This window comes from Zophobas morio, unplaced genomic scaffold, assembly GCF_036711695.1.
Source record: "Zophobas morio isolate AGI-343-1 ecotype UQ-CSIRO unplaced genomic scaffold, CSIRO_AGI_Zmor_V1 ptg000031l, whole genome shotgun sequence".
In the NCBI taxonomy this organism is placed as follows: domain Eukaryota; kingdom Metazoa; phylum Arthropoda; class Insecta; order Coleoptera; family Tenebrionidae; genus Zophobas; species Zophobas morio.
The window spans coordinates 13,042,750-13,067,993 of NW_026972136.1; the positions used below are offsets into that span (position 1 = coordinate 13,042,750).

The window sequence follows — 25,244 nt, forward strand, 5'->3', positions numbered from 1 at the left end:
TCCATTTTGTAAAATTCTAGGTTTTTCGATATCTCGAGTTTTCAGTTCTTCTTTATTTCAATTTTTCATTTTTCGATTTTTTGAATTTTAATTTTTGATTTTCCAGTTTTTCTTTTTTAAAATTTTTCGATTATTCAGTTTTTTAATTTCTCAATTTATCGAATTCAGATGTTTCGTTGTTTTGATTGTTCAATTTCTCAATTTTTCAATTTTTAACTTTCCTTTTCGGCTTCCGACTCCTCAATTTCTCGATCCTCCGATTTTTCGATTTCTCGAAGTCTCAGTTTTTGAATTTTTCGATGTTTCGATTTTTGGATTTCTCGGTTTTTCGATTTTTTTCTTTTGAGCTTTTCAATTTCTGGATTTTCCAATTTTTCAATGCCCCGATTTTTCAATTTTTCAAATTGAATTGGATCTCTCGATTCTTCAATTTTGCGATATTTTAATTATTCGTTGTTTTAAATTTTAGTTTTTTCGATTTCTCGATTTTTTGACTTTTCAGTTCTTCAGTATTTAAATTTTTCAATTTTTCAAATTTTTGCGTTAAATTTTCAGTTTTCTGATTTCTCAATTAATCTATTTTTGATTTTCCCACTTCTCAAAGTTTCGATTTTTCAGTTCTTCAATTCTTCGATTTTTCGACTTCGCTTTATTGGTTTGTCGATTTCTCAATTTTTGGATATTTCTTTCAGTTTTGATATTTTTCAATACTTCGATTCTTTCATTTTTCGACTTCTAGATTTTTCTATTTTTTATTTTTGGATTTTCAGTTTTTTGTTTTTTATTTCAATTTCTCAATTTTTCAACTTTTTCATATTTTAATTTTTAAATTTCTAGATTTTTCAGTTTCTCGAGTTTCCAGTTCTATATTTTAATTTTTTAAATTTACGAATGTTTAAATTTTTTGAGATCTCAATTCATTGAGATTCGGATGTTTCGATGTTTTGATTATTCAATCTCGCTTTATCAATTTTTCCATATTTAAGTTTTCGATTTTTCGATTTTGGCCTACTTCGGTTTCTCAATTTTTTGATTTTTCGACTTCTCGATTTTTCGACGCCTCGATTTTTTTTGTCTTTTGATTTTTCGATTTCTCGATGTCTCAATTTTTGAATTTTACAATGTTTCTATTTTTCGATTTTTTGCTTTTCGGTTTCTCGATTTTTCGATGTTTTGATTTTTGATTTATCCGATTTTTCAATTGTGCAATTTTTAAATTCTCGATTTCTCGATTCGTTGATTTTTCAGTTTTTCGATTATTAAATTTTAGATTTTTATTTTTATTTTTGATTTTTTGATGTTTGGATTTCTTCATTTTTCAGGTTTAGGATATTTTAACTTTTCAGTGTTTTAAATTTTAGATTTTTCGATTTTTTAGTTCTTCAATATTTTTTTATTGTTCAAATTTTGACGTTTCTGAATTTTTAGTTTTCAGATTTCTCAATTAATCTATTTTTTTTATGTTCCCATTTCTCCACTTCCTAAAGTTTCGATTTTTCAGTTCTTCAGTTCTTCAATTTTTCGATTATTCAGGTTTCTGATTTTTCAATTTTTCGATTTTTTAAGTTTGCGATTTTTAGACTCTGCTTTTTTGACTTTTTTGTTTCTCAATTTTTTAATTTCCTAATTTTTTGATATTTCGTTAAATTTTGTGATTTTTCAGTTTTTCGATTTATCAATTTTAACTTTTCAATTTTTGAAATTATTAATTTTTTTCGATTTTTTGAGTTTTCAGTTCTCTATATTTCAATTTTTCAATTTTCGGAATTTTTAAATTTTCGATTGTCCAATTTTTTTTTTATTTTTCGATTTTCCAATTTTTCGATGTTTCGATTTTTGAATTAACCGATTGTTCAATTTCTCGATTTTTAAATTTTAGATTTTCCAATTTTAATTTTTTTTATTTTTTTATGTTTCGATTTCTCGATTTTACAATTTTCCCATATTTGAATTTTTCAGTGTTTTAAATTTTCAATTTCGAGGATTTACTGTGTTACAGTAGTCATCAGTCATTACTCATCAAGAACGATTATTGCTGTGCGTTAAAATGCCTACATACTGATAAGCACGTACATACAAGACACATTTAAGGCTGTTTTAGTATAATTTTTGCAATTTTAAATTTATTTCTTGATGTCTAAATCGTATATATTTAAATGGTGATGAATATTTTGTGATACAATCTTAGGATAAAATGCATTTTAGTTTCAAAAATAATATGTATTTAATGATTTGACTACTGTTAATAAAAAAAATACGTAAGAAGATGTTCATATTGAATTAATTTGGTATTCATAGTTTGATGATAATCCATAGTTATTCTTGACTTGTTACTTATTAATTAAAGTAGTGGTCGTTTAATTTCGTATACCTTTAAAGTGGAAGAAGGGACGCATATATTACAGTATAGTCTTCAACACGTACGTTTGCTTATTTTGTGACCATTTGTGACTGCTCCCCGTACAACGTACTGATTAATACGTCCGTTTACTACCTTATCGGCATCACGTGCTTACGGACTATTTTTACCCCCTTTCGTAAGGTACCGCCACTTCATAGTGAAGCGAGTGAGATGTAAAATATATATTCATTCTTTTCTACATGGGAATGTGATTGTCCGTATAGGTTGTCCAACTATAATATACTTAAACAATGGTATTACGTATTTTTGATAATATTTTTCTGAGTCAGACTATTATTAGCATTGTTTGGCGTTGCTAAAATACATCAATATATCATCTAATAAGATACTGATTTCAGTATCTTATCAAATGAGATATTGATTGCTAAGAGACCAGTATTTCATTGCTTTACGAATTTACTAATAAACCACTATTTATTATGAAAATGTACAACGCATTTATGAAATTCAAAAACTGATGCAGAACCAGTCGATGGTCCTTGAAGTTTAACTCCTTCGTCGCCGTTTGCACACCATTTTCCACAACATCACATGAAGACACACTGACAGAAGAATCTATTAGTATTTTCGGACAATTTTTATCTTCTGCTCTAAAGAATCTTCCACGTAGCCTGTTGCAACTTTATCAGAGGACTATCCACCAAACCTTTTAAGCGTAGTCATGTCAGCTCCCTGGTCCACAAATAACGTCTGTTGACCTGTCCCTCATCCATTGCTTAAACAGTTGATATTCACGATCGTATAGCTCTTTGGAAGTATCAGGAAGCAAATTCTGCACCACACTTAATGCCTTTTTACGGATTTCTACTGGAATTTCCATTATTTTTTCTTTGATAAAACTTGATGACAGTTTTTTTAAATTCCACAATTGTTTATTTACAGTTCTGTTATAGTAACTGCCGCCAACTGCATATTTTGATTCCGAATATATTTACATTTTATGAAGGAAATTAAAGAATATAAGCAGGTATAAGAGAAAATTTAATATTATACACGTGACAAAAATGCCATTATAAGCTCGTGAGTCAGTATAACACTCGCACTATGTGCTCGTGTCATACATACTCACTCACCTATACTGGCTTATTTTTGTCACTTGTATAATACATAACTAATATTTTTGTGCACTCAAATTAGCCACTACAAAGCACCCCACGAGAATAAGCAACTCATCTGCAGCTTGACAGTTTTGTACCATGGTCTAACAAATCCGTACTTGAGTTGAGTACCCGTGACAATTCCATTATCAGAGTATTGTGGGCTAAACTATACCAGTCCCTTTTTCAAACTTCTCCCTTCCCTTCTCGTATTCTACCTCCATGGATTCAACCCTGTGTTCTACGCTTCACGGGCGGTATTAATACAGAGTGGTGTTTTCTCAAGAAACGTAGGAATAAAGCAGGTTTGATTTTTATGTCAAGAACGTGAAATGTAACGTACAACTACAATATGTATAAACAGATAAAATAAAAATAAGTAAACACTTAAGCTTGGCAACTTGAATAATGAATAATAGGCAACCAATAATGCTGTCGGTCATGAAAGGTACGTTCTTATCACGTCTTATTTTCACCATGGTTTATGTAATAATTTGTGAATAGTATGTATAACTACAAATACACTTGAATAATCAATTTTCGTGTTTTAATTCTTTTCAACACAGTGAGCTAGTGAAATTTTTGATCCGTCTATGTATATATGATTGCCTAATAGCGGCACATTTTAGCTATCCCCTCTCTATTCTTTCTCCCAACCTGTGCTCCCAACAATGAGCGAAAAGGAGGTACGTTCATGAAAAAAAATACACGCAGCAGAGTGTTGTGATTTGTTATTCATTTTGATGGTCTTGTCAATGGTCCGCGGTTTATAGTTCTCGAATTGTGTACCTTTTTGACTCGAAATGGCTTCGAACGGTCTTTCGTTAGATGATCATCAAAGATTCACGCTGATGAAGGTAATAATTTATTAACATTAATTTATTTTCTAAAGCACTTTTACTTTTTCAATGTAGGTAAGTAGGAAATAAAAAAGTATATTTTAGTTTTGTCGTTTTCTGTCCATGCAGATTTCCAGTTATTACGATATTTTTGTTGCGTTATTAGTTTTATTTTTATTTGATCACTGTCTTTTGTATTGTATATGAGATAACTGTATCCGCATTGTTTAAATCTTGGTCATATTTTGATGAAAATGTAATAGAGATAGTTTTGTTTAATTTAATTTAAAGAGAAGTCAGGCTGTCGAACTGAACCGTTTTCAGTAGGGAAGTGGTACACCTATTCCTCCACGACTGTTATTAACAGCTTTCACATCTGACAATAGTTAAGTACCTACATACAATTTTGCTACAACTATTCAGAAGAGTGATTGTTACGTTATTAAAATAAATATAGAAAAATCATTTTGGCGAACTCTGTCACACCTGGATTTGTATGTAACTAAGTCTTAATCTTAAGGATAACAGTTCCACTACACAATATTACACAAACCTTGATTATTGGACGTACTTTGATAACGGCGGCTTTAAAACCGATTTCTACTAATTTAAAAGCAATGTTGTTACATGTAACGTATACTTATCTAAATAATATAATAATAAACACAACGGTCACGTGGTAGAAGAAACAGTTTAATAGTTCCTTTCTCATCCACTCTCTTATCTTATCTATCCCCCATTGTTTGTTGTTAGTCATAATTTAAACAAATCTTGATTATTATCTGTTTTCTGCTTTTCATTTAAGTTATTGCCAAATAGATCTGAGAAGCTACATGCATAATAAGGTTTCTGGGTATAATTTTTAATAAGTTAATACGGCATCAACAAATTATGAAAACTTCAGAAAAAAATAGCTCATCATATTACATAATTGGATGCTTTAACGAAATTATCTCGTAATATTATAATGCGGGATTATAGCATTCATGAAATTAGCACATTCGTTGCGCTCATGCGCTAAACTTTCATTCATGCCATAATCCTTTGCATTATAAACTAATATCATAATATACTATTAAAACACGTTACCATGAACGACGTGTTCTTAAAACACGCTACCAATAGCGATAATATTAATTGTTTATTCAGTCAAATTAATACAAAACAATAACAGAACCACCATCAACTGCTGATAAAATTTAGCATGAATAAGAAACACTGGAAAGCTCACTTCTCATTTATGTGAAAATGAAATTCACATTACGAAATAAACCCATACGCCGCCCCGGTACGACGCCTGTGGGTTTTCTCGAGGGCTGTCTAGTATGCACGGCGATGATGGTGACTCATCGTCGGTGACGGCGGCCGGGCGGCGTTCGCTAAAGAAAAGCCCGGAAGCGGAAGTCGCAATGTGTAGTCTAGAAAAACCCCCACTACGGAACATCTGGAAAAGAAATATGAGTTTAAATAGAGACCACATGTGATACAGTTGACAATGTCAGCGGCTACATAAAACCCCACCTTTTAGATTAAATATGTATAGAAATGTAAGGAAAAACGGTGGTCTTTGTTGCTATTGACAAAAACTTGAATATACCTTTTCGTAAATATTCACAGGTTTCAAAGGTAACAGTTTTTCTCGTAAAAATTTGGCTTTTTCTAATACATTTGCCGGAATTTGATTTTCACAACTGTGTATTTTTTTAAGCATTCAAGTCATTCAGGTTTGTTTACAAAACAAATCGCATTTTCCATAGCGATGCATCACTAAGGAGACCAACAACAAAAAAAATAATTGTTCCCTTGCAACACCGGTAGGTTTTAAACTTACCTTCACGCACTAAATATTTTAATAACATAATAACTATAAATTATCCTACCTTGGATTTGCCGATAATATTAATTTAGTAGCTTAAATAGGTAAAAACAAATCATTTGCTGTTGTCTATATTATCAGTTTTTTTTTGGTCTGTAATTGGGTTTAAATATGTTAATTAACTGACATAATAAGAATACTAATAATAATAAAATGTTGTTATTAAAAATTTTGATTTGTCTTGTGAAAAATCTCGATGCGAAGGTAAAAATTCAAGACGGATTCATAAGCCACAAGTACAGCAGTATTTTATATATTTTATAAAATTTAATAGCATTTACCATGTAAAATTTTGTCATTCCTACATACCTCTACAATTTGACAACAGTTGGTCTCGGCAGTTTAGGAGAATATCTGTCTTATATAATAAATTGACATGAATATGGAAACATGATACTTCTTACTTATATCTGGGAAGTGAAAAAAAAACATCGGGAAAAAACAACAAGTCTTATCACACGGTCCAGCGAATGTTTGTATAACGGATTAATGTAAAGTTGGCCGATTTGTTATGTTATTGTGAAATATGCTTGGTCAATGACTGGTCAAATGACAACGAAACGGTTAAATTCAAGATAATCGTTTAATAAACATAGATTTATGACGTTAAAGTTCTCATTAATTCTAAATACAAAAATAAGTTTTAACACTCCATAATAAATATTCTAGTTTTTCTTAGCTATTGATTTTCGTGACAGGACAGAAGAGATGCATCAAAGAAAATTTTAGTTGTATAACGTGTAATCAAACGTTCGGGACAAAGAGTGTTGGACGCTAATTGTGTTACTTGTAAATGATCATGTTACTATGTACTACATACTAATTAAAATGAACAATGAGGACTTACTTTCTAACGGTGCCTATGAGCACTCTCTTTTCTTGCATAGGCAATTCAGTGTCTAAAAATGAACGTAATAAAATTCTGTATCTCTTCCATAATATAGCGTCCGGAACTGTAATTTGATCGAAGTGAGTCAATTACTTTTTATTTGTAATATAATTAGTAATTACCAACTTCGGGTACTTCATATACATGTTTTAGTATGGAATATTTTTTTATTAGCGGACATATACAAACTGACTATCCTGACCTGACCTATCCGAGTTGCGCCCGCTATCTGAGTTTTCGAGCTCAAAAAGTCCGAATTGCGCACTTTTAACTGTATCTGGAAATATCACATCTATCCCGATTTATCCCTCATGAAGCAGGTAAAATTTTGTTCCAGGGTTTTTTTTTTCATAATTTCTAAATATGGTGTTTTTCTTCATTACAGAAAATCAAATTGCTTTAATACTTCACACACCACTGGATTTTCCAATGGATTTTTTACTTGCATTAGTAGGGTCTAAGAACACGGTAAGGGAGCAATTCGGACATTTTCCAAGCGGTAAAAGGGCGCAACTCCGATCTTTGTCAGGTCATGTGCGTAATTCGGATTCCCCCTCGATATGCACGAGATACTGGTCACGTATCAGAAAGCGACGGAAATGTTTAAACTCGTTTAAAATAAAAAGGGTAATTAATTTAGGTATTAGTTTAATTCCGTTTTAAAAAGAAATGAAATCTCTGATCGAATTAAACGAATTCGTTTATTAGTTCTCCAGGTGGTTAAAATTGTGCAATAACAGCCCCGTAGCTAGAAAACTTATTCAAGGGGGGCAAGTTTGTCGACAGAGGGGGCTTCATGTAAATATTTATATTTTAATAATACACTCAGATAACTACTTTATTTTTTCTGAGTTTTTATATTTGAAAGAACATTAAAATAATTGGAAACGTCGATTTTTCACGCTAAATTTTCGTAAAAACCTGTCGAAGTCCAAAAAATTAGTACGGTACTTGGTTAAAATGCTGGTTAAACAGAGAATGTAGATTCACAAACAGCTGTACTGCATCCAAAAATTTGTGTAGTGACCATATAGGTAACATCCAATTTGTTTGAGTTTATTTTTTTGCATGTTTAGTACATATTTTAAAAATCCGACTTCGAAACCAAATATTTCGAAAATTTTGGTACGGAACCATGAACTCGTCATGTTTTTTTAAACTCGTCGAGATGTGTATTTCAGAATTTTTTGTCAACTTTAACAAAAGCTCAATTTTTGGAAACCCATATAAAATTTTTGACTTTTCCCAAGCATTTTCGAAAATTACCAAAAGAATTCCTTTGTTCATCTCGATTTCTTCCAAAAATCGTTTTGGATTCAATTTTTTTGAAAATTCTTAATTTTTTGCAGAATCGACAGAAGAAAAATGGCAATTTTTGAGAACCTGTATCAAATTTTTGACTTTTTTCAAGCACATTCGAAATTACCAAAAGGGATTCCTTTATTGATTTCGATGTCCAGATGTTGTTTTTGGTTGTTTTTTCGAAAATGCGTACAATTTTTCCACAATCGCCAAAAGAAATATGGTAATTTTTGAGAAATTTTGAAAATTCGAGCTCGAAACCGAGTATTTCGAAAATTTTGATTCGGAACCATGAACCTGTCATGTTTTTTAAGCTCGTCCAAATCTATATTTCAGAATTTTTTGTCAACTTTTACGAAAGTTCAATTTTTGAAAACCCATATAAAATTTTTGACTTTTCCAAAGCATTTTCAAAAATTATCAAAAGAGATTCCTTTGTTCATCTCGATTTCCAGAAATCGTTTTGGACTCAATTTTTTTGAAAATTCTTACAATTTCTCCAGAATCCACGGAAGAAATATGGCAATTTTTGAGAACCTGTATCAAATTTTTGACTTTTTTTTAAGCACGTTCGAGATTACCAAAAGGGATTCCTTTATTGATTTCGATCTCCAGATGTTGTTTTTGGTTATTTTTTCGAAAATTCGTACAATTTTTCCACAATCGCCAAAAGAAATATGGTAATTTTTGAGAAATTTTGAAAATTCGAGCTCGAAACCGAGAATTTCGAAAATTTTGATCCGGAACCATGAACCTGTCATGTTTTTTTAAGCTCGTCCAAATCTATATTTCAGAATTTTTTGTCAACTTTTACGAAAGTTCAATTTTTGAAAACCCATATAAAATTTTTGACTTTTCCCAAGCATTTTTAAAAATTATCAAAAGAGACTCCTTTGTTCATCTCGATTTCCAAAAATCCTTTTGGATTCAATTTTTTTGAAAATTCTTACAATTTTTCCAGAATCGACGGAAGAAATATGGCAATTTTTGAAAACCTGTATCAAATTTTTGACTTTTTTTTAAGCACCTTCGAGATTACCAAAAGGGATTCCCTTATTGATTTCGATCTCCAGATGTTGTTTTTGGTTTTATTTGGTTGAAAAGTCGTACAATTTTTCAGCAATCGCCAAACGAAATGTAATTTTTGAACTTTGAAACCGAATGTTTCGAAAATCTTGATCTGGGACCATCTAGACCTTGTGTTTTTTGATTGAGCTCGTCGAGATCAACATTTCAGATTTTTTTGTGGATTTTTAGTCAACTTCAACAAAAGCTAAATTTTTGAAAATCTATAAAATGTTTATGACTTTTCCCAACCGTTTTCGAAAATTAGCAAAAGGGATCTCTTTATCGATTTCGATCTCCAAATGTTGTTTTTGGTTTTATTTTCTCGAAAATTTGTACAATTTTTCCAAAGCCGCCAAAAGAAATGTAATTTTTGAGAAATTTTGAAATGTCGACTTTGAAACCGAATTTTTCGAAAATCTTGGTCTGGGACCATCAAGACCTTATGTTTTTGGATTAAGCTCATCGAGATCTACAATTCGGAATTTTTTGTTGATTTTTTGTTAATTTCAACAAAAGCTCAATTTTTGAAAATCCATATACATTTTTTGACTTTTCCCAAGCATCTTCGAAAATTAGCAAAAGGGATCTCTTTATTGATTTCGATCTACAGATGTTATTTTTGGTTTTATTTTTTTGATATTTCGTCGAATTTTTCCACAATCGCATAAAGAAATAACTTTTTTTTAAGTCACTTTTGAGATTTTTTAGAAATTTTAGGTAGAACCCAATATTTCGTAAATTTTGCTCCGGGAGCATGAACATGTTTTTCGATTAAGCTCATCGAGATCTATATTTCAGAATTTTTTGTCAACTCTAACAAAAGCTCAATTTTTGAAAACTAAATAAATTTTGACTTTTCTTAGCATTTCCAAAAATTACCAAAAGTCTTTCTTTTATTTATTTCAATCTTCAGATGTTGTTTTTGGTTTTATTTGATCGAAAATTTGTGAAATTTTTCTAGAATCGTCAAAAGAAAAAGGAGTATAATTTTTGAGAAATTTTAAAAATTCGACTTGGAAACCGAATAGCAGCAAGACCTTATGTTTTTTGACTAAACTCGTCGAGATCTACATCTCAGAATTTTTTGTAGATTTTCAGCCAATTTCAACAAAAGCTCAATTTTTGAAAATCTATAAAAAAAATTTGACTTTTCCCACGCATTTTCGAAAACTAGCAGAAGGGATCTTTTTATTGATTTCGATCTCCAAATGTTTTTTTTTTGGTTTTATTTTTTCGAAAATTCGTACAATTTTTCCAGAGCCGCCAAAAGAAATGTAATTTTTCAGAAATTTTGAAATGTCGACTTTGGAACCGAATTTTTGAAAAATCTTGGTCTGGGGCCATCAAGACCTTATGTTTTTTGATTAAGCTCATCGAGATCTACATCTCAGAATTTTTTGTCTATTTTTTGTCCATTTCAATAAAAGCTCAATTTTTAGAAAATCCATATAATATTTTTGACTTTTCTCAAGTACCTACATAGTAGGCTATGGAATAAAATGTGACATGTTCATTTTTTTATACGGTCAACATCAACGGTAAGGTGATATTGCCAAATAATATACCCTGTACGAAAATAAAGGTGGGGTGGGTGGGGCCAGTTAATATGCTTCGGCAATCGGCATTATATTGAAATTTTATTACTAATTTGAAATTTATAATGTATAAGTCTTCCAGGGGGGGCAACCACAACTGCTAGGGGGGGCTCAGCCCCCTCTTGCCCCCCCGTAGCTACGGGGCTGTGCAATAAACTGAGGCACTATCTACATTGACGGTTATTTCTATATAGATACACTTGAAAATATTTAATTAATTGCAAACGTCTAAATAAAGGAGGTTGGGTCAACATGTTGGCCTTCACTAAAGCAAATGTATATTTTTATTTATTCTTTTTAGTTTACTACTTGTTTTGTCAGTGGCACCACACAAAACATAGTTTAAAAGATCCCGGAGTTACGTATTTGTGGTAATAATATGCATAGATAAACTACATTAAAAACTCGTAAAAGGTAATTTATGTAAAAGAAAAAAAAACATTTTTAGATTTTATTTTATAAACTAATGGTTACTAGAGAAAATGAGACGCAACTTTTGAATCTCCCATTAAAAATTATGTGTTTAAAAAATATTTACCCATATTTCCGTTTTAAATAACTACAAGTGAAATTATCCGGTTTATAAAGCGAGCCGTTACCGGCATGCGTTGGAACGCTATTTTTTCGCTACTAATATTAGTTCGAATTTTAAATATTCATTATCATTATTCACTGCTTCGCAGTGTTTTCGATTAGCTTTTGCATTTATTTAACAAATAAATAATACCCCATTTTGTCACCAGAATAAAAGAGTTTGCGCTCAACGAAAAAATACTGTAATAAACTCGTTTGTTGATGGGCGATTAACAACTAGTTTAGTAAATTATTATTAAAAATGTTAACAAGTAGCAACAGTATAAAAAACTGAATGATAAATATCTTATTTATTGAACAAAAACAAAAAAGTTCAGTCTGCGAAGGAAATTGTAATTGTAAATTTGGTACCATTTACAACTAGTAATAATTATGAACCGGTGTTCTTGACGGTTTTCCATAAAAAAGTGGTTTATTTTGGTTTTTTCTTTCGTGGTATTTTCTCCTATCCGTTCAGATACTACAGCCTATAAACACAGAAATAATTTATAGTTATTATCTTTATTTACTTTGTAATTCGTAAAATTCAATTATCAAGCCCAAACTTCTTATGACATGTTGCCAACACTACAGACGTCAAGACCAATATCGTCTGCATAACATTCCAAAATAAGTAAGCACATGACGACAATGTCACTACATGTTTTACATTGTATTACATTGTGGCAACTAATTCCTAGTTGAAACGGAAAAAATCGTGTTATTTTGAAAGAATGTATTGTAAATATATATACACAATTTTTCGTAATTTAATATGTAAGTAATATTAAATTTGCATTTTAGATAATGTGTAATTAAGAGCAAAGGGGATGAATCTTGAAAATAGGCTAATCATCTTCTTCTGTCGATGCGTCCCTTGCCCTTATAAGGTGAACTGTTTCCGCTTCCAAGGCCAATTTTCTTATATTGGCTAAGCATCCAGCTGCTGCTTCTTGTAAATCCCAGTCAGTAGTCGCAATGGCTTTAAGTAAAAACGGTACAACTCCGCTTTCGTGCATTGTTATACAATTAAAAGCATTTTTCGATAAATGAAAAAGAGCTAATGCAGTGGTTCTATGAACTTTTGGATTTGAATCAGCCATGTATGCTACCAATGGAGTTATTGCACCCAATCTGTAAAAAAGTAGCACAATGTAAGTCAATTAATGCCTAAGTGAAATAATTTTAAGTAAAAGTTTTTTTTAATAACGGTTCAATTATAGTGTTCACTCACCGTCCGAAAGTTTTGCAATTAGATCCCCATGCGCAACAATAAGCAATTGCGGATGCTAAGTGTTCTCGCAATTCCACATTTTGCGTGTGTACTAAATTTACCAACATTGGAACTACGCCATGATCAGTGATAACGGCTAGATTTTCAATATCTTTCGCTATTTCTGCAATGGCGGCACATACGCAAGCAAGGACATGGCAGTTCTCGGATTTTAATAAATTTACAATGAGTTCTAAGCCCCCCACGAAGCATCGGACCATTTCCCCGGAATCGGTTGCATACCTTATGCAGGGGACCAAGGACCAGGCTGCATTTGCTTGAACCTGCAATAAAAGTGTTACTAGTTATTTTATTTTGAGAGATGATAAATTAGATCATTGAAATGTGAATAACACCCGAGATTCCATCAGAAGTACAATGAAAGATACAACATTTTTGAAAAACTGTAAAATTTGATGTTGCCAATTTTATTTTTTTTTGTATGACGGCCCCTATAAGCTGAAGTAAATATATGTAATGTTGAAGTAAATGTAACGTCATCAGTTTTTTTGGAAGGAATAAACAGATATATTTTGATTAAAAATTTACCATGCTTATGATAACTTTAAAACATATAAATGTTATATGTATAATTTCGATATTTTTTTTCGAAACTTTTAACGTTTCGGGTAAAACTCAACACTTGTAGGACTATGTTATTTGACACAATTAAAGCCCATTGACTATATATAGTTTTGAGGCGACGTCATCACATTATTAGTGGGGATGATTAGACAAACTTTGGTTAGTGTTTTACCTTCTACATGATATTTATAATACACGTATAAAATTTGACAACAACCGGTCCGAATCTGTCATCAGTAACTTATATGGTGATGTAAAAGAAAATACGTTTATTAGGTAGTACCTTTGGTGAATCATTCTTAAGAAGAGACCAAATTAGCCTAACTCCGTCGAGTTCCTCAATTATTCTCATGGAATTTTCGTCTTCCGCACATTCTCGAAGAACCATAGGAACGTTTTCCAGAAGAGGAGGAAATGTATAATTTAGAAGATTAACTAGATAAGGGATACCATCAACTTGTCTTAAGACTTCTCTATTATGTGTAAACTTTAAACATTCACAAAGAGCACCCACTACATTTTTTAAAACCGTTTCATCTTCGTCCGCATTCTCCAGAAGCTTTACTAACACTTCCACTGTTTTTAACTGATCATATCTTTCAACATTTTCCGCACTGATAGCCGTTTTCCAGATAGCACCGGTAACTGCTGCTAATAAAGGTTTATTTTCTCTAGTTGCCGGATCTTTCGCCATATTAACCAGAGGATCTAGTCCGCCAGCTTGTCGTACCAAATTTCTAGTGGTAGCATCTTCAGCACACTTAAAAATTGTTTCAGCGCAGTGTCTTCTTAAAGAAGGATCCTAAAGCAGAAGTGAAAAACTATCTGTACATACCGAGAAATTTGTTTTAACTCTGAACATATAAAAAGAAGTATGGGCTTATTCCCTGTTGTTTTGAAAAATACACATCAATGCTTTGGAAGTATGTTAGAAAAAAAACTCAAAAACTTGTTTGAATTATTGTCTTAAAATATTTTAATTGAGAACAGCTTTTAGTTAGAAAATTGTCTGAATATGAATGTTGCCAAATTTACGATCAATAAGTGTTGTTTCAATAGAAGTGGCAAAAACTGTCATATACTGAAGGACATACTTCACTCATACTTACTTCGGCGGCCAAATGTTGGACGATATCTTTAACCATTCCTTCTGTTTGGATTGCTAATTGGTAAGATGGTTCATTTGCGCACTGCGAAATGGTACCCACAGTGGGAACAATAACATCCATGTGTACCGACCTAACGTTAATAGATGTACCTACCAATAAACACGTATTGACAGTTTTTATTTTTTACCGTAACAGTTTTGCTAAAAGTGGTACAGAACCACTTCTCATCATAACTTGAATATTTTTTCGACTTCTGGAAACCGACCATAAAGCTTTTGCTGCCGCTTTAGCAATATTTACGTTTTCTAATTCGTCTGGAGTTAGTAAGTCTTTAGGAGTTTTCAGACAGTTTTCGTTAACATCTAACAGGTCGACGAGTTTAGGTATACCGTCAAATTTCCTGACATGTTTACGTGCTTTCCTTATTTGAGCTACATTATAAATAGTTTCTGCTACAAGGATCTGTAAATCTCTGGCAGGATCTGTAAGGTTTTGTACGAGAAGTGAAATTCCACCAAGATCTGTAATGCATCTTCGAATTTGTTCATTTAAAGACAGTTCGCTTAAAACACTCAAGGCACCAAGTTTACATTTCAGGTCTTTCGTCTCAAGCAAATTTATTAGGACTTCTAGACCACCTATATCCTAAAATCACAAATGTAATTTTTTTCAGGCGTTAAGTGGCAATACAGACTTGAATGGCCATTTGATTGATTTCTGTGCTTAAATCGTGGTCCTTCAAACAACATAACGATATGACTGTTGCCGTTTGGTTCCCAGACTTCATGTATTTCACTAATTTCTGAATATGCCAATACTCGGGAGGAATTTCGGGCTTTGGACGTTCTCTTTGCTCATCTTCGGAAGAGGTTCTTAAAATGTAGAGTGTCAAAATATTAGTTAAAGTGGATTAGTTTCCTTACTCAGCCACTGAAGAATCGGAACTGTCGGATAGTTCTTCAACAATGAATTCTTTTGGCCCTTTAACTGTCTGACCTTCTTCTTCACTGGATGTATGTGATTCTTCTTCAGACATTGTGAAAAATTATTCTCTGAAACGATTTTATGTTGAAAATGTCAAAGTGTGTTATGTCATGTAGATAACAATAGAAAATGTTGTTTCTAGTGTTTCTACCCAGTTTCTACCTAATTTTTATCTAACCTACAAAAGATGAGTAACACCTACACAAAACGGTTACCAAAATTTGGAAATTTGATTGTTGCACCCTGATATTAATGACTTAGTTAAATATTTAAGATCATGTAATACCGGTAGGTTTTCGTACTAAACGCAGTATCCCTGAATACCATTATTTAGTAAGTAGGAAATCAAAATGTAACATTGTGGACAAAAGTTTGTGATAAATAGATGTCGTTTTGTGAAGATCTTCAGGAGACTTATGTATTGCATGATAAACTCCATTCTTTCAGGGACATAGATCTATCCACAAATCAGTATGTTAACAATATTTAGTTTAACAACATCACGTCGTCAAATCATAAGATCAAATGGTCCAAATATCTTTGATATTCGGAAATTATCTCAGAGAATGAGTTCGTTGCTTTTTTAACGAAGTCTTGTTGTGTTACCATTGTGAATTTTTATACAATTTGTTTGTGAAGACTTATTATCACTCTTCTATTTTAATTAGTTGCTAATTGAACGAATTGATCATAGAATACCCTCCCTCCATCCTGACTCCAAAAACTAATTAATACAAATTTTAGTCATAGAATGTTATGTAATGCGCGAAGATATTGAAACCTGTTGAAACTGATTATGCGTCTTTTTTGGATTATGTAATAAGGTTCGTTCCTATTTTTAGGGTTAAAAATTAAGTACAGAACATTAACTAAATTTATGTACGAGTATCAATCCCCTCCAGAATATTTGATGATGTCAACTCAAAAAATCATTAAATAAATCGTGATTCATTTGCAATAAAAAGCTGTGATTTTTTTTGTATTTATTGTTCACTAACAGTTTTGATAGTTGGTATATATACCGTGTCTGGAAAATGGAAAAATCAGTACGTTATGTGCGGGGGTCCCAAGAGTCTGAAAAAAATAATAAAAAAAATCTTTCTGATGTAGATTACGAAAAAAACGTATTTTTATAAAAGTAAGTTTGGCAACACTACGCTTACCTAAACTGTGAATACCTTTGGCTTTCGGATTTGTGATTACCACTGAAATCCACCTTTTTTAGGACAATAATCATAACCAGTAGTCATTAATACAATGGTTCGTTATAACTCCACCAAAATGTGAGAAAGATTTTTTTACTGTTTTTCCCAGACTCACCAGTTGACTGTTAAGAGACACCCGGCATATCTAACCTGTTGTGGAACAAGTTAATAGTGAAATATTTTATGTGTACGAATAACTTCTATACATCATTATTAGATCCAGATTTATTTTTTAGTTCAAGCGCAATGTTTCTGACGTCATACAGCCACATCACAATGAAAAATTTCTTCTTCGTTGGCTGAGAGGTAATTAATACTGTTCAACAAGTGGTCCTATATGTTAACAAAATTCTGTTTTAGCACGTTCGTGGAATGTAGAGGCAGCAGAAAAGATGCTTAGACAGGTTCTTAAATATTTTTAATATATTTTCGTAAGGTTAAATAAAATTGGTCTTCACAGTCCTTGAAATGGCGCAAGCAGTGGGAAGTAGACGAAGGATTAAAAACGTGGCAGCCGCCAGAAAATTTAATCCCTTATTATCCCTGTGGAACTACAGGTTATGACAAAACTGGAGCACCTGGTTTGTTTTCAATAGTTACTTGTAGTGATTGTAGAAACTTTCGAAATTTTGAGTTGTTATTTTAGTGATAATCGTACCTTTTGGGAATTTGGACATTGTAGGCTTGTTACATGCTTTTGGTAGACAAATTTTCGTAAAAATGACTATTCAAATGTTAGAAAAATATATGCAACTTGCTGCTGAAAAGAGTGGTCATAAGATTGTAGTTATATTTGATATGGAAGGCTTCAATTTGAGACAGTATGTTTGGCGACCAGGTAATGAAAGATTCATACGATCAAAAAGTTTTCCGTGTTGTTATGATTATTGAACTTTGTACAACACAATATCTTTGCGGATGAAAAACTTTTTGATTGTGAATTATATTTCTGTTCTGTAAAGTAAAAATTTGTTGCAGCGGGTGAAGTAGTCATTTCCATGGTGAGGATGTATGAGGCTAATTATCCTGAGATTTTAAGGGCTTGTTTTATTATAAATGGTAAGGAAGCAATTTGTAGGTTCTCGGTTTTAATTTTCGACCGTATTTAACATATGTACAGAGAACATTAACAACATGAATAATGGAAAAATGTAATTAAAAGATTTAAAAAATTTAATAAACACAAATATAGATGTAGAATGACAAGTGTTTTACGAAGAATTTTACAAGATTTATGTATTAAGTTTTTCTTTTGAAGAAGTCCATATATGAATCTGCATAATTTCCATAAAGTCTCTATAATTGCTCAACTATTTGGCTTAAAGTTCCAACTTTATTTGTTAAAATGTTGTAAATAATTTTTTTTCATTTTCATTGTTTTCAAATTTAATTTTTCTTCTGTTTATCACGTCAAATTTTAGATTCTACATTTTTATCTCAGTTTTGCTTACCCAGCGTAAGCTAAGAAGCTATACATAGTAGAGACCCTAGATATACTTTGGAAAAGAGTTGTGACACGGACATTTTCTGTCTCTATCTTTATTACATGACGGTCAGTTATGAAATAGCTATAGTGATTGCTGTCTTTATCTAATTTAGTGATTTAGTTTCAAAAACTTCAAAAGAAATTTATAGGTTAAGTTACATTTTCAAGCAGTGGCGTAGTGCTCCAAATAGTTTCTTTGAAATTTTGTTAACAGTACTGACACTGACAGTGCCTTATATTTAAGAAGTGTTATGCGGTTAAGTACTTCTTACAATTTGCAACCGGCATCGCTGGTAAAACAGAAAAATACGGAATACCTAATCATACTGATTTACACTTTATAAGATTACCTATATCACAATTTGCAGTTAAGTTTAAACACCATTCTGTACTTAGGTACTATCGGTGTTCCCAGCTAAGATTTGGAGAGTGTATCACATTGTCAGTATCTAATCGTTTTGCTTCTGCTGGTCAAAACAACATTTTGTAATTTAACGAACGGCACCGTGGTAAGAAATTTGAAGCATGTTTAGTAGGTTCTCTATCTACTACTCTATGATAAACAGTGTTTCTACAACGTCCTCACATTTCCATCATGAATATTTGCTCTGATATGTAGAATAATCTCAGTAGAAATATATAGATTCATGTGCCTCTATATTAAATATAACTTACAAGTTAAAATTTGTTACATCTTTTAATTAAAATAACAATGAAAAAAAAATACAAAAAGAAGCATGGTCATCGAATTTCTGTAACTCGAAATAATTAAGAAATGTTCCACAAACAATTAATTAAATTGCCGAAGAATACATGATGTTGGATTGAACATTTTTAGATGAAGGTGGAGCGTTAGCAGCAAAATCAACATTCCTACTTTTGTTATTTGGGTTAAATACTGAATTTTGGAACTGCGTTTACAAAAACTACAAAAATTTAAATCAAAAGTACAAACTTTTGATTTTAATTTCTTTTGCAATTCTAGATAATGTGTCTCCGTGTGTGGAATTCCCAGTAAAATGATAACCTACGATTTGCTTCCATCGTAAGCTTACACCTTCTAACATAAAGAACAAAACATAGGTAGCGACTTGATTTAAATTTGTTAAAATGTTGTTTCCCAAAAGTAATGAGGAACGTCGACAGTATTCTTTACCTGGATTGATTGCTGCTTCGCCTAAAAATAAACAATAATCTCTTTCCTAATCGTTAAAATTTTGAATTTAGATTGTTAAATAGGTAAAAATTTCATGTAAAATTCCTGGTAAAAACGGTATGTACTGAATTTTACGGCATAGGGTTCCACTTTGAAGGTAACGGAAAATTTATATTCAAAAGATATAGTTATGTCCTGATGTTCCACAGACAAATTTTTGTTTTAATGGCTTCTTCTATTGTTTTATTGTTGCGTTCTCACATATTTTGCATTCACTTGAAATATAAAATTCTCTTTTTTGAAGTGAACCTGTTGACCAAGGATTAGATGGAAAATACAATTTCGGACAACAACCTCGCAAATGTAAGCCCTTTTGCCAATTTTTCAAGATGGATATTGCATCTCTCTTCTTTCCATTTGTTAAGTAATATCTTGTTTTCGGGGCCTTTAAACAATGAGAAACCATTTGCTTCTGTATTTCTACAGTTTCGTATACAACAGACGATGACTATTCTCTTCCACGTCTATGTACTAAATGACAATTACAAACTGTCAAAACATGACTCAAAAAAGGCATCCGTAGCCAGCATAGTAAAATAAAATTTACCATTAATTTTGACGTTTCGTGTCACAACTCTTTTCCAAAGTATATCTAGGGTCTCTACTCTGTAGTAATCTGCTAGCGTCTGGATCAATTTTTATTAGCCACGTCTCCGAAACTGCTAGTCCGATTGTTCAACTTTGTATGTATGTGTATTAGGAATATAGGTATATGTAGATGGTAAAACGCTAACCAAAATTTGACTAATAATCCCCACCAACAATTTGATGACGTAATTTTAAAAATTATATTTCAAAATGATTTAAATGTTATACAACAATAGAATTCTATACTTGTGGTGTACGTGGCAAAAAAATTAACGCAGTATAATAGCCTTTTATCGCTAAATGCGGATATAGATATAACCGATTATGGCCTCGTGGCCAAGGCGTTCAGATTAAGAACGAGTTACTTTATTTTTTCAAAAACGTGAGAATAGGCATGTCTTTACTTAATAAATTAATAGTGTTATTCAGAACATTTCGTTCGATTGTGGGTTAATTCATAATTTTAGTCCTCTGTTTTGAGGAAACAAACTCATTCAAACCAGACTGATTTCTCTGTGACATTTTTTCGATGTATAAACATAAGCACTAGAGTTATGCTTGTTATTAATTCTGAGAGGACACTTTACCCCGTTAGTTATCTCCTTTAAATATATTTTACATTGTCTGTACTTTGGAGCACAAATTCCAAGAATTTGCATTTTTGCGGCGCAGTATTATTTATGCCGCTTTTTTGTCGGGTTATACTTCAAGGGCGAGGGAAATTATATCGAAATAACCTTCTACCACTTTTTTAACCATAGTACGTATACAGTACAAGAATTTTGAAATCGATCTACATCAAAATTGTAATTAACGCTCTGAAATAATTATTTTTGCAAAACAAGGTAATTAGTAACAAGTTTTCCTTACAATTAATTTTTGAAGTTGAGCGGTGAGTCAACAGAATAACTACAACGTAAGATTTCTGTTATTGTGTTGTGTCCAATATCTCTCGAAATTAAAAATTTGTATTCTTAATGACAAAGATCAAAGTCTTCTTCCTTTCTTTCCGTCGACCGACTCTCTACTTTTACGTTTTTTCGAACTGTCATGACCCCTAGAGTACCAAGAAATAGGTCTCCCGTTTCCGTCTGTCTGTCGTCCTGATTTTTATTAAATTTTATATTTATATTTGGACTATAATGTACATGATAAAACGCTGACCAAAATTTGTCTAATCATCCCCACCAATAATGTGATGACGTCACTTCAAAATTATACATAGTAAATGGGTTTCAAATTGTATAAAATAACATAGTCCTACACATGTAGTTTATGACTCCGTGTTGAGTTTTTACTCGAAACGTCCAGATTTTTGGGAAAAAAATCAAAATTATAAAACATTTTGCAATTTTATTTTGAATCTACTAACCCGAGTGTTTTGAAATGTTGCATATGTTTTAAAGTTGAAATAAGCATAATAAATTTTTAATCAAAATATCCTAAATATCCCCTCTAAAAATTTGATGACGTCAGCTCAAAATTTCGCCGAATAAATCCTATCTAAAATGTCCAAAATGTGATGAGTCTATACACAATCGCTTGCAATTCGCGCCCCCACGGCGAAGGGGCTGCGGGGGTCTTATTTATGCCGTTGGTTTTTACTTTATGTAGGTTATCACAAAACAAACATCGTAAAATCTGATTTTATAATTTTTCAACCAAGCGGAATTTGTTGGATTTGTACTTCAGGAGCGGGGGAATTTTTGTCGGAATAAACAGACAGCAGACAATAAATGTTGACACGGACGGAAATGGGAGACCCACTTTTTCGTACTCTCAGGACCATGAAACGTCGAGAAAATATTCATAACATTGAGCTATTCTCCAAAAAATCAGTTGTAGTATTGAAGTTTTTTAAATAGAAATGTATCTGTTAAATGTGTTTGACTGTTAAAAATCATCATTTTATATAAATTTAAGATTAATTTTTTTGTGAAGTTTTAACTTGAAATAAATCTGTACACATTTTTATTATTAATTTTAGCACCACCAGTATTTGCTATCGCCTTCAATGTCGTCAAGCGATTCTTAAATGAGTACACTTTGGGAAAAATGCAAATTTTCAAAAACGATCCCAAAAAATGGAAAAAAGTCCTATTGGAGAATATAGAAGCAGAAAATTTACCTGAACATTACGGAGGAACCTTAAAAGATGCAGACGGAAATCCACATTATACAACTAAGGTATATCACGCCATCTGTGTGTTGTGTACTTAAATCTTGCAATTAATTTAAGGTAGTACAAGGTGGCAAAGTCCCCAGGCACTTATATAAACGACACTATGAACAAAATTCAGATACCTTACCAGCAAAGCAATACACAACGTTGGTTATTAAAAAGGGCGATAAATTATCACTAGACTTTGTAGCTACCGAAGAAGGAAGCTTTTTAAAGTAATTCAAACGGACACAGTTTCACAGTAGTATTTGAGATGTGAGAAATTTTAGGTGGGATTTTCGAACAGAAGAACACGATATCCGTTTCGGAATAACAATGAAAGACGCTGATGGAAATATTACGCCAGTTATAGATCACAAACGCGTAGCAGCACACCAGGTGGACGAAGCCGGAGTCATCGCGTGCCAGGCACAAGCTACGTGTATGAGAAACAGTTCTTGATCAATTCAATCAATAATAATTTTTCATTGTTTTAGATACTGTTACGTTTGATAATTCATACAGTCTTTTACGAAGTAAAAAAGTGCAATATGACATTGGAATTACTCCACCTTTGGAAAAGTTACACATTTTAGATCAACACGAAATACTTGGTGATGAGGTTGCAGAAGTTGCAGCCACGAGTACCGAATCATAAGATTTTGTTTTGAAATGTCAATGTAACGTAGGTTTTTGTTAAAATAATTCAAAATGTGTTACTTAAGATGCATTGTTTATTCTGCCTGGAAAAATGTGCTATTGTTGTGTACTTAAAAAAATAAATGACTTAGTTTTGTAACTATTTTAAACTACTATTGCTATACAGTATGATTCGTTAAATTTTTATTTAGGGTAAGCTGTGATTAATGTAGCTAAACTTATCCTATTTCTTTTCAATAACCATTGCTTCGCTGTTTATCATGCCCGACGTGCGCTGATCGCAGCCAACTCTAAATTAAAAAAAATTTTAGTGTATGAACAATACAAAGTAGCGTGGTTTGTCAGGAAGAAACAAAGTTCTGACCATATAAAATGAAAAGAGGTAAGTGCAGTTTAGGCAGGAAACTGATACGTCAAAAAAAATTTTTTGCTGAATTTGTTTTCGAGATGCAAGGCCAACTTGATTTTTTTAAATGGCACTACCATATAATTAATGTATTTTTGAATAGCTTTTTTGTTCAAGGTAAAATTTTTGAATTTTTCGCGGGTTATAAAATTTTGCCCACGTATCAAATCAAGGGGACACGCTAGACGAGGTATAACATTTTTTTGGTTTTTTGTATGAAAAAATGATATTAATATAGATGTATCATACATCAAACTGCAGCTTTTTTCATATTCTAGAGCGCAGAGACCAGTTCAATCAGTTAAAAAAATATGGCTGAGAAATATCGTAAAAAAAGCACCCCTGTATGTTTTCTTTTCAAGTTTTTTGAGTCATAGCCATCATAGAATCGCTTGAAAATTCGCACGTGGATAAAACATCACTTTTTAATTAAATGTTTGTTAGTGGTACAATTTGTTTAAATAATAATGTGTTTATTAAAATCAAAATATACCACAAATTAATGCAATACGTCGAATAATTTTAACAGGAATATCAGAGGAAAATTAATGAGCTATTGGTTAGCAGAGTTTTTAACAAAAACTAACAATTATTGAAAAAAATGGATATTAATTCGACAGATTTTGAGCCGTTAGTTCAGTACTTTGCCGATATGAGCGCCACTAAAATTTACGGAAGCGACTTTCGGGTAAAACCCTTATCGCCTGCTCTACCATAAGCTGATTGTTAGCGTTCTCGGCTGATTTTTCTAATTTATGGCAAGGAACTCAGTTTTATAACAAGCCGCCAGGACCGGCCGAAGTAATCTATTGTTAAGGAAATTAACTTTTACGCAATGAGGTACTATCATAAAACCGAATTAAAACTGGGGAACTATAATATTTTTACTGCACTCAGGATCCTGAATTCAATACAGATGATTACTAAAAATTCATTGTAATATTATTGTTAACATATATTTTGCTTTGTTAATTAATAAAACTAATAAACATATTTATAATAATAATGAAAAATATATAAAATACAGCTTTTGTTTAACACGTGTAAGTAGCTAAGTGTATCTACTACTTATCCCAGAAAGGAGGTGTTTTAAAAAGGCCCTACGTCCAGTAACTTCTCCCTTCATTGTTTACTCGAAAAAAGTGCTCGTATATGTTTTCATTTGCCGAGAGATCATTTTCAAAATATATTTATAATAAAAATATGCAAATCTTGGTGATGAAAAAGGTACTCCTAATAAATTATTAAAGTACATAAAAAAATGGAAACAAATGTTATTTATTTTAAAAAAATCTCTCGCAAAAGCAGGTTCCTCTTTCTTCTTGAATCAATTATTTCGGGCAATAATGCGCCAAAGTAAAATCTGCCAAGTTTATCTGCCATCTTTTTACATATTTCTTCGTTTTTTTCCTATATTAATTCCTTTGGGTGTCCACACAAAAAAATAAGGATTTGTCCCTGGACTTGAAAGTAGTAATCATGATTTTTTTTTTGGTTTCAATTATCTGTCTGTCAATGTACAAAATTTGATTATTTTTTTCTAACCGCTTCTTCGGGAGACAAATCTTGCGATTTTGAAGGGCATTTAATTTCGACTAATGCACTCACTAATGCTGAATAAATTCTATCTAAAATGTACAAAATGTTATGAGTCTCTTCTTGTAATTTATCATCCCATTCATATTTTTTGGATTCGGATATACAGGGTAACTCAAAAAATTTAATGAATGCGCAAATGTATTTTATTAATTTAATCAGGAACTACAAAACCCAATGTTTTAAAATCTAATGTGAAAAAAAAAATTGGTCTAAAGAGTTTAGACAGTACTTCCCTCGCTGTCGGAAACTTGACGACTGCATGCCTATTGTGTTTTTTTTCTCATTACATTTTTGTAGTGGGAATTTAAAAA

General features: G+C 31.8%; 2 protein-coding genes across 2 annotated transcripts; one reads left to right on the forward strand and one right to left on the reverse strand.

The window, feature by feature from the left end:
- Nucleotides 1-4,187: 4,187 nt before the first annotated feature.
- On the forward strand, nt 4,188-23,067 carry LOC135139674 (SEC14-like protein 3). Its single transcript, XM_064069992.1, has 10 exons — nt 4,188-4,376; nt 17,054-17,123; nt 17,178-17,221; nt 17,278-17,398; nt 17,464-17,655; nt 17,796-17,876; nt 22,095-22,294; nt 22,347-22,504; nt 22,559-22,710; nt 22,766-23,067. The coding sequence occupies exons 1-10, from the start codon at nt 4,323-4,325 to the stop codon at nt 22,924-22,926; spliced, it is 1,233 nt and encodes a 410-aa protein (XP_063926062.1). The 5' UTR covers nt 4,188-4,322; the 3' UTR covers nt 22,927-23,067.
- Nucleotides 12,400-15,879, reverse strand: LOC135139499 (armadillo repeat-containing protein gudu). The gene is made up of 8 exons (XM_064069756.1): nt 15,815-15,879; nt 15,552-15,680; nt 15,323-15,500; nt 14,816-15,273; nt 14,629-14,758; nt 13,803-14,321; nt 12,896-13,218; nt 12,400-12,795 (listed from the first exon to the last, which is right to left on the reverse strand). Exons 2-8 carry the CDS (start codon nt 15,662-15,664, stop codon nt 12,510-12,512), a joined length of 2,007 nt encoding a protein of 668 aa, XP_063925826.1. The 5' UTR covers nt 15,665-15,680; nt 15,815-15,879; the 3' UTR covers nt 12,400-12,509.
- Nucleotides 23,068-25,244: the final 2,177 nt, after the last annotated feature.

Bases quoted from the DNA above. Each gene is read 5' to 3' on its own strand.
- LOC135139499 (XM_064069756.1), bottom strand. From the start codon at position 15,664: ATGTCTGAAGAAGAATCACATACATCCAGTGAAGAAGAAGGTCAGACA. The intron at 14,322-14,628 runs GTAAGTATGAGT...CTTCTGCTTTAG, and splicing joins TCCAACATTTGGCCGCCGAA to GATCCTTCTTTAAGAAGACA. The intron at 12,796-12,895 runs GTGAGTGAACAC...ACTTTTTTACAG, and splicing joins AATTGCAAAACTTTCGGACG to ATTGGGTGCAATAACTCCAT.
- LOC135139674 (XM_064069992.1), top strand. From the start codon at position 4,323: ATGGCTTCGAACGGTCTTTCGTTAGATGATCATCAAAGATTCACGCTG. The intron at 17,124-17,177 runs GTAATTAATACT...ATTCTGTTTTAG, and splicing joins TCTTCTTCGTTGGCTGAGAG to CACGTTCGTGGAATGTAGAG. The intron at 17,656-17,795 runs GTAATGAAAGAT...AATTTGTTGCAG, and splicing joins ACAGTATGTTTGGCGACCAG to CGGGTGAAGTAGTCATTTCC.